Source organism: Myzus persicae, unplaced genomic scaffold (assembly GCF_001856785.1).
Source record: "Myzus persicae strain clone G006 unplaced genomic scaffold, MPER_G0061.0, whole genome shotgun sequence".
Taxonomy (NCBI): Eukaryota; Metazoa; Arthropoda; class Insecta; order Hemiptera; family Aphididae; genus Myzus; species Myzus persicae.
Genome location: NW_019103500.1, coordinates 27,246 through 39,952, shown reverse-complemented (window position 1 = coordinate 39,952; position 12,707 = coordinate 27,246). Strand labels below are relative to the sequence as shown.

At 32.0% G+C, this 12,707-nt stretch overlaps 1 protein-coding gene and 1 long non-coding RNA gene across 2 annotated transcripts in view; one reads left to right on the top strand and one right to left on the bottom strand.

Annotated features, from left to right (window-relative positions):
* LOC111034616 overlaps nucleotides 1–2,747 on the bottom strand; it is an 8,225-nt gene extending 5,478 nt beyond the window's left edge. The window contains exon 1 of the long non-coding RNA XR_002604565.1: nucleotides 2,685–2,747. This is a non-coding gene — a long non-coding RNA (uncharacterized LOC111034616). The remainder of the gene's footprint in view (nucleotides 1–2,684) is intronic.
* Nucleotides 1–9,408, top strand: part of LOC111034615 — a 30,905-nt gene extending 21,497 nt beyond the window's left edge. The window contains exons 6-13 of the mRNA XM_022315904.1: nucleotides 172–1,749; nucleotides 1,844–1,926; nucleotides 2,034–2,177; nucleotides 2,661–2,948; nucleotides 6,114–7,418; nucleotides 7,952–8,251; nucleotides 8,530–8,733; nucleotides 8,977–9,408. Of these exons, the coding sequence (XP_022171596.1) occupies nucleotides 172–1,749; nucleotides 1,844–1,926; nucleotides 2,034–2,177; nucleotides 2,661–2,948; nucleotides 6,114–7,418; nucleotides 7,952–8,251; nucleotides 8,530–8,733; nucleotides 8,977–9,152 (4,078 nt within the window). The 3' untranslated portion in view covers nucleotides 9,153–9,408. The remainder of the gene's footprint in view (nucleotides 1–171; nucleotides 1,750–1,843; nucleotides 1,927–2,033; nucleotides 2,178–2,660; nucleotides 2,949–6,113; nucleotides 7,419–7,951; nucleotides 8,252–8,529; nucleotides 8,734–8,976) is intronic.
* Nucleotides 9,409–12,707: the final 3,299 nt, after the last annotated feature.

Here is a 12,707-nt window from a genome sequence, read left to right as displayed (position 1 = left end):
TACGAACGAACATGATAATTTCAAGGACGACATAGAGCATACACAAGACGATGACCAATTATCTAAGCGTAACAGAAATGTGCCTATTGAAAACCTCCTCAAAAAGATATATCAAAAGGAACCATCTTCCAAGTCAAATATTTTATTTTCAACAACGGACCCTGATCAAAGGTCTCAGCGACAAAAACGATGTGCATGGGATGTAAAGACAACCACGGCACCTCCCCGAGATAAGAAATTTGAAAACGCTGCCAAAGATGGACACACAGATGGTATAGAGTTTACAACCAAAAGAGACCCCACTTTTCCACATATTCCATATAGAGAAAAGAGATCTTTAGATGAAGACCTGAATGAAAAACATAAGAGCACAGAACACCAAAACGAAATTATCTCTCAGATTAACGTGATATTTAATTGGTTTCATAAAATGAAGGCTCTTCAAAAAGTCTCAAATCATAGGTCGAACGAGGCCAAGGAAAACACTACAGATGTGAACAAAATAACAAATGATATTCATGTAATGTTTGATCTATTTAAAAAATTAAAATATATGGGTAAACAGCCTGTTCATAACGATGAAGGTACGAACGAACATGATAATTTCAAGGACGACATAGAGCATACACAAGACGATGACCAATTATCTAAGCGTAACAGAAATGTGCCTATTGAAAACCTCCTCAAAAAGATATATCAAAAGGAACCATCTTCCAAGTCAAATATTTTATTTTCAACAACGGACCCTGATCAAAGGTCTCAGCGACAAAAACGATGTGCATGGGATGTAAAGACAACCACGGCACCTCCCCGAGATAAGAAATTTGAAAACGCTGCCAAAGATGGACACACAGATGGTATAGAGTTTACAACCAAAAGAGACCCCACTTTTCCACATATTCCATATAGAGAAAAGAGATCTTTAGATGAAGACCTGAATGAAAAATATAAGAGCACAGAAAACGATGAGGAGGAAGCCCTTAAAAAGATTAAGGCCTTGGATCAGTTTAATAGGTACATGCGCTGGTTGAATATCGTGAACGCTATGGTATCGATCAAATATCATAGATTTGAGCAATCTAATAAAAAAATTAAAGAAAACGAATATGAGATATTCCCTGAGGACAAACCAGTACCATCTCCGGTGAAGTACCTTAAGTTCGCCGAAATGGCAGGAATCCCATACAAACAAGCATTAATAAATTGGCGGAGTATGGAACGTGCGTATCGTCAGAAGGAAGCTGAAGTCGCTTTCACTGCCTATCCTGGCCAAAATCATCCAGATATCGTTATGAAAGATTTCGACCAAACATTTGATGGCATAGAGTATGATTTTGATCCTCTGCATCCCGAAGGCACTGCTGACGACCCGATAGCCTACCGTGCCCTTACATTGCCAATTGGTTACCAAATAAAACCCCAACAATCCCGCCGTACTACGTACGAACAGAAACAGTCACGGGATGCCCCAGAGTCAGCCACGGTGGTTAGTCACTTTCAAGCTGTCCATTCTAACTCTTTAAATGACCGTACACACCAGGAAAATACCCCAAGTTTAAATCAACGGATGAGACGCAGTTCTACACAGCAAAATCAACAACAGAGTGCAACGACAACATTTTCATGGAGTTGTGAAATGCAAGTTGACGATGACGAAAAACATTTTCAACAGCCTCAAAGAGGGGCCAAGTTCCTTACTTATGGTGGACGTATTGTGGAAAACAATGGATTGCCTGGCAATGATCAACAGTGAGTTAAAATTTTAAGACATTATTTCAATAACTGATTCATAAACTATGATGAATATAATATAATAAGAGTACATATTATATTGTTTTAATAGTAACGAAAATGATTCAGAAAAGACATATGGGTGCTTGTGGTTAGTGCCTAGAGGACCAAACATTTTAGAATTTTCCATAATAGGTGAGCATTTATCGTTTATAAGACATTGATTATATTACATAAATTTCAACAAATAAATTATAATCGTTGAAAAATAATTTACATAAATTTTATTTTAAAATGTTTAGGAACAGGAATGCCATTAAAAAATCAAAGTATGCAGAACTTCGCAAGACAATTGTGCAGCGAAAACAGTGCAATTGGTAAGGACTCTGGTGTCCGAAATGAGAAAAAGCTTCGCCCTCGCCGGCCTTGGTGGATAACCGAAACACGTGAGTATACTTAATGGCAATTTAAGTCACGTAAACTAAGTAGTTGGTTTTTAATACCTAGTTAATATTAGAAGAAAGTGTTGGGTGAAAATCTATTTTTGGTAAAAGGTTTGGCCGGTTTGGGTCAGAATACAAGAAATTTAAAATTTTTCCTATTTCTGAATCCATTATTTTTTTCAAAATTCTATTTTTACTTTACAAGTACTGTAATAAGTAGCTATAGAGTCACTGGTATTATGAGTGGCGTAAATGTGCTTAAAGTGGATACACCGTGATTTGAAAAAAATTTGTTCCGTTTCGCCACATTCTTCACTCTTAATTTTCAACTTAATTTAAATACTTTAAACCTTATAATTGTTTAAAAAGATTATGTCCATTATCATTAACGTATTATAGTAAATATTTAAGACCATATCTTATAGTTTAAACTTACTTAAGGATGATTACTGTTGAATTATTTCTTAAATGATCTAAAATTCGCAGGAACCGATGAGAAAAAACGCGTACCTGTCGGGTGTCCAGTGCCCCCGGGTATAGAGTTCTACGGCGTTGTCCCAGCTCCACCACCGCCTTCAACGGTATCCGCAAATAAGGCACAGCCCACACCATTGAGACTTTGTGCCAGGTTAGTATCTTCTGCCGATGACTGCACGACCGGACAAATGGGACCAACTGACCAGATGAAGTATACTGTGTCTGAATGCGTTGAACAAGACTCCTCCTCAACTGGGACTGCTCAAACAGTGGTTGCATCACAAACAATCTTTGAAGGTCAGTTTATTATTATTATAAGTACTTATTTTGTAGTGGTAATTATTAGTCATCAGTATTCAAAGTTAAGCCAATATAGTAAAACTTGTGTGATTATCATGTATATCCCAAGTAGTAACGAAACGATTTTCTAAAAAAAAAAATATCTTGTTTACAAATTAAAAATGTATTACACTATTCAAAGTACTATCATCAAATTTCAAAATGAACTGTAGTTATAAAAAACTTAAATATTTTAGATTCTGAGCGTAGCGTTGAATGTTTATGCATTGGTTTTACAATGAAGATTTTTTTGTGTAAGTTTACACGAAAATCAGACGAAATAATGCTTTGATTTTCTATTTTTATATCTTTTGTGGTTGGGAAGTGAATATTTTTGATATATAGTTTTGAGAAGTTAAAATTAAAAATCCTTAAGTTTTAAAAAGCGTTGGCAAAAATTGGAATTTTAACGAGTTTCCGGTTTTTGACAAAATCTACTTTGTTTGGCTATAAGTATCACTGAAAGTTTCACCAAATGTTCATATTCAAAATATTTTGATTTTTTTGAGCTATGTAGCCGTATGAAATTTTTAAAATAGTTTAATTATAACGATACAAATATTTTTGGTTGGTCATAAGAATTTGAACATTTAGTACAATGTTCCTCATAAGTTATTGTCTATGAATATTTAAAAAAAAGGTCTAGCTAAATTCGTCGAAATCAAAAAAAATATTGCAAATTATTTGAGTTAGATAGTATTCATATTTTTTTCTATTTTTTCGAAGTACCTCATAAGTTTTTCACTCTTGAGAAAAAAAATATTGGAAGATCAAATAAATTTTATATGAGCATTTGCTTTGAGATAAACGATATTTTTCCCTTAAATTAACGAATTCTCATCATCGAACGATTTTCTTATATTTTTAATTTAAAAGCGAATAACCATCGGAACTTAAAATGTCCATTGTCCAATAAATGCTTACATTATTATTTACTATACAAAACATAATTAAAAAAATATATTTTTAAATATTAATGATGAACATAGTTATTTAAAACTAAAATATTAGTTTTGAGCAATTTATAGCCATTTTCATTTTTCAATATCTTCATTTATTTTATTTTAAATGACAATAAAAATGTTTTCATTGTTTAAAAAGGATTGAAAATGTATAACAATATTTCTTATAAGTAGCAACAGTGCACAGAATAGATATCAAAATTCTAAAAAAATTTCGGATTTGTGATCGAGTTTTTTTTGATATGTTTTTAAGTTAAAATTATGATGAAATATAATATTTAATCAAAGAATTATTATTTTAGGTATTCTGGTATAATTTAAGAATATTATTCATAGGTGCTTGAAACTTTTTAAAATTAATTTTATTGTTTTATATTCTCAATGACGTTTTAAAAGGAATATTTTTAGAGAAAAATGTGTTCAAATATTTTTTTACTGTAATATTAGTTTCTATTACTAACGTCTAATAGTAAAATAAATTTTTTAAATAGCAGTAATATAATAAAATATACTTAGGCTGATAGGCCATTTTCGCTTTGCTCAGAATCGTTTTTCATACACAGTGATCTCATGTAATTTAATTTAAATTGAATACATTCGTTACAATTATCTTTCAAGATACCTACTGTACAGCAGAGAAATCTTAAATATGTTAATGAGTTAAACTAAATACTAAAATTGAAAATTGATTTTCGTATTTTATAAGTATACCTAACTATGTAAAATATAACAGAAAATCTAAGAATGCATCACAAGAAAAAAAGATGTCATAATATAAGATATACTCTTTTATTTTATGCTTAATATATAGATAAACCAAATGTGTAGCTAGTAAGCTATAATCTACACATGATCTAGTAGAAATTCAATTCCTAAAAGAACTCTGATTGTAATAATAATCTACCTATGTGACTAACGTATTGAGGAAAATAAGGAAATAATTAATATGTATACGTACTTTCAGTATTTTGCATTCCATACAATGTGTGATGAATTCTACACATGAAATTGTCAAATAAAACTTGAGTATATTTTTCTTTAAAGTGCTTTTGAAAAATAATTATAAGTATTATTTTTAAAAAATATTTTGTTTTCTCCATAATCCGATATTTTCGTGTAATATCTTCCGAAACACACTTCCATTGAAGAGAATCCATTCGAAGGGTCAAAACTTTGACTGGGCCTTTGCTTTTTAGCGTTGTGCTTGAAAATTGTTAAACGCTGCCACAAACTAAGGCGTATGTTACAAACATGGTGGTGTCTAGAGCATCTAGCCGACTGTACCTGTTGCTGAAAGGAAATTTGCATGCACGCACACGTGGATAAAAATATAAGCTGCCGTTCTCAGAGCGTACAAAAATGTTGTTCATTACACTCTGGATGGTGGCTGATGTATGTTAGCGTGATCAGACAAAACAAGAAAACAAAATGTACAGACACAAAAACAAAATATTAATTCTACAAAAAGGGTTATAATACACAAAAAACACTCTTAAGCTATTAGACGCCAGCGACGTTGGCTGAGCACAGACGCGGTGGGACCGTTACACCATACGCTACCTTGCCACCGCCTTTGCAGTGGCAGGTTGTGGCGCTATTCCGACTGCCGGCCCCCGTCCGCCGGCCAATCCATGCGCCATCGCCAATCAGATGCTACCGAGAATCATCAAACTACGACTACTGGCATCTCTACTTCTTGCTCACCACAATAACATCCCTTACAATGTAAAAATGTGATGCCAGACGAGCCTCACGCCACGCGTTCCATCACCAACGTGTTTATACGCACGGCGTGCGGGGTTCGCGTCGAAAGATGTGTTCATTACCAATTAATGAGTGCACTGTTGACTATTGGCTTCTCGATCCCTCTCCGTAATTCCAACGATACTCATATTGATAATTCTTTTTAGTTCTTATTCCTCTGGCCGTCCCCGGTACTGTTGGTAGTCATCGTGGCCATCACGTCAAACTCTGGTGCATATAAAATAGAAACACACACGCACACATAATATCACTTCATATTAGATCGAGATTATAACATGTTATAAAAGTTAGTTACATTTTTATAAATATAGGTTATTAGGTATATTATTTTGTCATTATTTGTTTCTCGTTTGTGTGTTTCTTATTTACACGCATTTATGATGATAACTATTGGTAGCGTCCAGAGGGCACATTGTCGGAGGAAGTTGGCGGAGGAATAAACGCCACTCAGCTCCAACAGATACATCGACTGTCGCCTCACCTGTTACATCTACGTCATCCAACATGCCTATTTTACCATTTAGTAGTCACAACACTTCAACAGTCGTGACAGACAACATAACCGACCACCAAACAACTGGGTCGACAGCCACCTTTTCTATTGCTATAAATCAGTCATCTACGGGAGTTCAACAGTTCATAGACATTACTACTATAGCCCCTACAAATTTTACAACTTCCACTGCTACTCCCTTCTCAACAGCTACATCATCGACATTGCCATTATTCTCGCTACATGAGACGAATTCTCCCGAACAGCAACTACCGTCACCCTCAAAATCGTCTACCACTGCTACTACTCCTACTTCCACGGCTGCTGTTCTTGATACCTCATCCTTCCACCCAGTTACCGACCATCACTACCGCCAACAGCAACAGTGGCAGCAATCACACCTACAACCAAATAATGACGATTATTATTACCGAGGACGGCAACAACATTACCCCCCACCACCACCTGACAGCACCAGTACGGATAATAATTACTACTATCTTCATCAACAACATTGGCCACAGCAACAGACACAATCGTATTGGTTACCACAACAACATCCTATTACCGCCAAGGACTATAGTAATGGTTATCAGCATCAGACAATAGATAGTGGAGGACACAGGACAGGTGACTATTACTATCATCAGCAACAGCAAAATTACCATAACCATCAACACAACAATAATCGACATCAACAAATGCCACAGCCACCACGTAACTCTTCACTTATGCTTCAACATCCAACCAGTGGTAGTTGGAACATTCGCGGCGACCGACCATTGTACATAAGTAGTGGTGGAGGAGGCGATAACAACAGAGACGCACTAGCTCCTTGGAACAGCTCTTCTAGTATTAGTAGTAGTAATGGTGGTTGGACGACAGCAGCACAACAGCACTGGTGGTACCAGCAACAGCAGCAACGATGGCAAGAAGAACAACAACAACAACAGCAACAATTGCAGCAGCAGAAACGTCAGCAACAAAACAATCGGGGCCTGAGTGGAATTTTGTCACTGCCACCCGTACCACTGCCACCACTGCATGCGGAGCAAGGTGCCGTTACAGTTTCGATGCCAACCCCATTGCCACTACATCCGCGTCGATCACAGAAACCTTCAAATCACTATTACCTGCCAACACTGACTACCAAGACCTCTTCTCAGCCTTACCAATTGCGGCCTAAGTCTGAGAGCCGATATTATCAAGGTATGCCTACCTAACCATAATTGACAACGAGCCATTCATCTCGAAAATCATCAGCACTTGAATCACCACTACCAACACTGCAGTCACTTGTGTTTGATTACTTCACAATTATAGTCTAGTCTTCACATTTGGGTATGTCTTTTTATCCTCTGTGAACCACCTTCTCGCACTACACCATCGCTATTATATGTGTTTCTTTTGTAAGCAAAATATTTATCACCACAGACACCATTATATTGTTTAAACCTATTAAGTTAATGGATTGATTTAAAATAGAACCATGGTTGGTTTTTAAATCTTAGATAAAAATTTTCATAGAAAACCATATCGTTAAATTAAAAATGTATCTTAGTATTTCACTTTGAGTACTTTTGCATTATGCATTTACTTAATAGGTTAGTTTTTATGTTAGGTTTAGATCTACAAACAATACACTATTTATTAATAACAAATATTTATACACGTAATGTTATAATCATATAATCACATAGTGTTATACATTTGTGCTAATTGATTAAATGTTATCTATGCAGAACGAGAGTACCAATGTCTCGGCCAATGGACCGAACCACAGCAACAGATCAGCCCGGTGGCTGGTGAAAAATCAGTTATGTTGACATATACGTATTTAAAGCGTTTAAATCCAATCACCAAAGAAGGGGCTCAGTATGAATGTTTCGTTGGAACTCCAATACCCAACGACGAAGGTCTTAATCCTGAAACTACTACCACAATATTGTTAACGGAAGCAGGAACAAATACTAAGTGTAGTCGGCTATCTGATCCATACCGCTCTGGCATGAAGTTAGTCGGAACCAAAATTAAGAAACAAGGTAATAATTAATAACAATAAAGTAATTTTAATTTCCTATCTAAGATTTTCAATTAGTGTATTATGAAATGAGTATACATATAATATACATAATATCCATGTTCTAATGTCATAATCCTCAACCCTTCCATTTAAATTTACTAATTTCCCACTTGGAAAATAATTATAAATCGTTCCCTCCGTTTTCTTGTGCTCGATCAACTTCTGCGTATTATAATACTGCAGTTATAGATACTCCTACTGAAACTCAAGAAGACAAAAAATGTACACCGTTTTCAGGCGCATGTAAAGGATATGCACAACCAGCACAGGACACTGCTAGTGGCTCATGGTACTCCCTTAAACCCCAGCCAATTTCTCCATCCATTCCCGGTACTGAAAACGGAGGAGGAGCGTGGTACGCTGCGCCCCCCATTCCCGTTGTCGCTCAAGGTCCAACCACTATGATGCCTATCCTCACAGGCAGACACACGGGCGGTAATGGTTAGTATTAAATTTTAACATTTGGTTGGAAATACTTAAATTACATTATAATACTTTGACAATAAAGTGAAGATCAAACTAGTTTTATTTGCAGTCTAATTGACATCCTAATAAATATCTAGTTTGTGTGAACATTGATGTTAGTTTTAATAATATTTTATATAATGATGTTTTTATTATCCGACTGTTAATTTTACATACTCAGAATATTTTTTTATTATAAGCCTTGTTATATTTTCACAGGAGCTACATTTACATCACGTCAGAACGAACAAACTCGTCGTACACAGTCAGCCAATCCACCTCCTAAAACCAACAATAGCATCCGCATCGTAGTTGACAAGAGAATCTTCATACTTCTAGCGGTTATTCTGTTTGCTGGGCCACTGCATAACGTAGCCCCTCGCTTTTTTAATTAAATTAGCTGATCAAACTCAAACAAAATATATGTACAATCATTTATAATAATATCAGTAAAATCTCAAACAAGGTTAATGCCTAATCTAAGCCTGGCTCAAGGGAAAGATGGAGTTAATTCAGTCCCTTAACATATATCTATACTCATAAGCGATGAAATAACAGTTTTTCCAAGACACTATGATACCTAATGTTTTGAACAAATGTTTGATTGGCTTACCGACTATATTTTATTCAAAATGAAATCAGTACCAACCGCATCAAATAGTACCTAATTTCTTCGCCGCAATCACGATGTCGTGAATCGACCTGCCCAAAAAATTAAATTATGAGACCAAAGTTCTAAAGTTCCATTTCCGAAACCACACTTCTGCGTACAAGTTGTACTCCCGGTACTGGTTTCGTTTTGAATAGATTATACAGTCTAAAATGTATAGAATTATAATTTTTTTTTCATAGATTTGTATTATAATATTAATTTTTATTCGTCATTGGGAATGTGTTCAATGATGGTAAGTATTATTATTAGTTTTAGTTATTATTTTATTGATTCGTCACTGGGAATGTGTACAATGACGGACATATTATTATTAGTTTTAGTTATAATTTTATTGTTTCGTCATTGGGAATGTGTACTATGATGGAAATATTATTATTAATTATAGTTAGTTTCATAGTTATAGTAGGTTTGATTTGGTGTATAACATGAATATACTTATAATGTAAAAAACATAAATATGTTAGATAGTCTAAAATAATTAAGCATAATTTTTTTTAATTTAAAAGATAGGTATTTATTCTTAAGTTTTTAAAATGAAATATTCAGTATTTCTATAAAGTATAAATTGTGGTTATTAAAATACATTTCAGGTTCAATTTTTCTACGAATTACCTGCTAATGTTGTAAGGTGTAAATATTAGGTATATTTTTTAAAATTTATATATAACATTATGTGTGTCGATTGAAGATCTAAAATACATGATGTTCTCAATATTCAAATGATTGTTTTCGAATTTTGATTATTTTTAAGTTTTAAAATATGAATTAGATTTGTAATATAAAAGGATACATTATATTTTTCATTCATTTTTACTATAAAATCATTATTGATGTAATATTATTATCATTGGGAATGAGTACAATGACGGTAAATATTATTATTAATTATAGATAAGGACATAGTAAGAGTAGGTTAGATTTAGTGTAAAACACTAGAAACTAATATATATAATATCATATGAACATACTAATAATTTAAAAACAAATAAATATGTTAGATATTAATCTAAAATAATTAAGAATAATTTTTTTTTATTTAAAAGATATTTATTCTTATGTTTTTAAAATTATATATTCAATATTTCTATTAAATATTGATTGTGGTAGATAATTAAATACATTTCAGGTTCAATTTTTCTACGAATTACTTGCTCATGTCAGAAATATTGTATTAAATTCTTTTGCATTTTAATAAAAAATTATGTGTGTCGATGGAAGATCCAAAATAAATGAAATTCACAATATAAAAATGATTAGTTCAGAATTTTGAATTAATTTTAAATTGTTTAATATAGTTGTAAAATACCCTAAGAGAACTTGATTTAAAAAAATATTAAAATTGTAATTATATATATATTATTCTTATTAATTCTTAAAATAAAAATAAATAAAACTTTATAATAGAATCTTCAAAAATAATTATGGACTTTATCCAAATAAATTAAAACCAGATCAGATAGTTGTTAAATTATAATTTAAGATCAAATGACTTTCCAACCAAACTTATTATTGAAAAAAGTATGAATTGGAGTTATCTACTACAATCTAGATCATGACAATGGTTATAACTTCGCTATAATATTTTGTTTAAGGCTTATAATGTTTAATATGCCTTTTATTCACACAATCTTCATAAAAATAAGTGTATTTTATTAAATGTTGGTGGATACATCTTAAATAATATGAATTAAGATTATGTGAATAATGACCATTGGTTTTGTTTTGGTTTATTTGTATTGCTCATTTGGTAGTTATTTTTGACTATCTTACAGTTGTTCTAATATTTCTAATATACATGTGTTATTATTTGTATTTTTTTCATACTAATATCAATATCACTTTTACTTTTATTATAATTTGTATTTTATGATTTAGTTTTCATACTATTATATATTTATATCTTTTTTATATTTAAATAATACTACTATATTATTATAATTTTATTTTTATTTTTAATCTGTATTCACGTAATTATATTTTTTTTTTTCATTTTAGGTAATAAGTTTTATTATATAATAAACAGCTTTTTTCAAATTAACAACGATTGTTTTTTAATTTAAACTTGATATACTTTATCACTACCTATTCGCCAATATTTATTGATATGACTATACTAATCAAATGTATATGGTCCTAAAAATCATCATTGAATAAATACATTTTACTCTTTATTATGTATTAAGTTATTAAATGAACAATAATTAGTAGTTATACTAGGTATGATGATGTGAATAATAAATGTTATTCCTAACTAACTAATTATGTTTATTGGTCATTTAAAGTCATTTAAGTTTTAATTTGTTGGGAACTAACCATACGGCAGTGTTGGGGAAGTTACTTATTTAGGGTAATTAAATTACATTACTAATTACTAATCAAAATTGTAACTAAATTATTTTTAAGTTACCTTTTTTTTCATTTTGTCAGTTACATAACTTTTGAGTTTTAAAAGTAACTCAATTACAATAGAAGTTACTTTTTTTTTTCATATCACTGGAGCTTAATAACTATTTTGTCTATATGACAATACACAAACTATATAATGACAATCAACAATATGAAATTATTAACAATTAATACTAATTTTGCTGCACATTAAATATTTAATCTTTATTTTTCAAATTTATTTTAAACAACAATGCGTTTTCAAAATTATAGTTACTAAATTTTGATCGCTTTTTAGTGCATATATCTCCTGCAATGCTAAACAAACGTTCAACAGAAGCACTTGAGGGTAAAGCAGTATTATACTTCAAAAAAATTAATCTCATTATTGGCATGTTTTTTAAAATAGTTAAATCACCATTAAAAGGAGTAAATAAAAACCGTTGAAGTTCAGCATTAGAATGCTCTATATCTATATCTTCATCAAAAATAATGTTATCATTGACTTCCTCAAGTTGATTTTGCTCTAAACTATTATCATTTACAGGTTTAAAATATTCTATTTCACTTTGAAGGATGTCAGTGGCTTCTTCTTTTTCCATTATTGACATGCCTTTGAACTTAAACTTTGGATGAGAAACAGTAGCTAAAAAATTAAATTTGTCAAGCAACATTAGGTCAAACCTAGAACAGACACCATCTAAACATGCATTTGCAAGACTTTTGCAAATAGTTACTGTTATAAGCAGTTCTTTAAGTTGTTTTTTAAGCCATTTTATTGTTGGAATGAGATAACCCATAGCCACAAATTTATCTCCTTGAAGTAAATCTAAAGCCTGGGCCAATGGCTGCATTACCTGAAATAATATAACAGATTAATTTAAATTTCAAA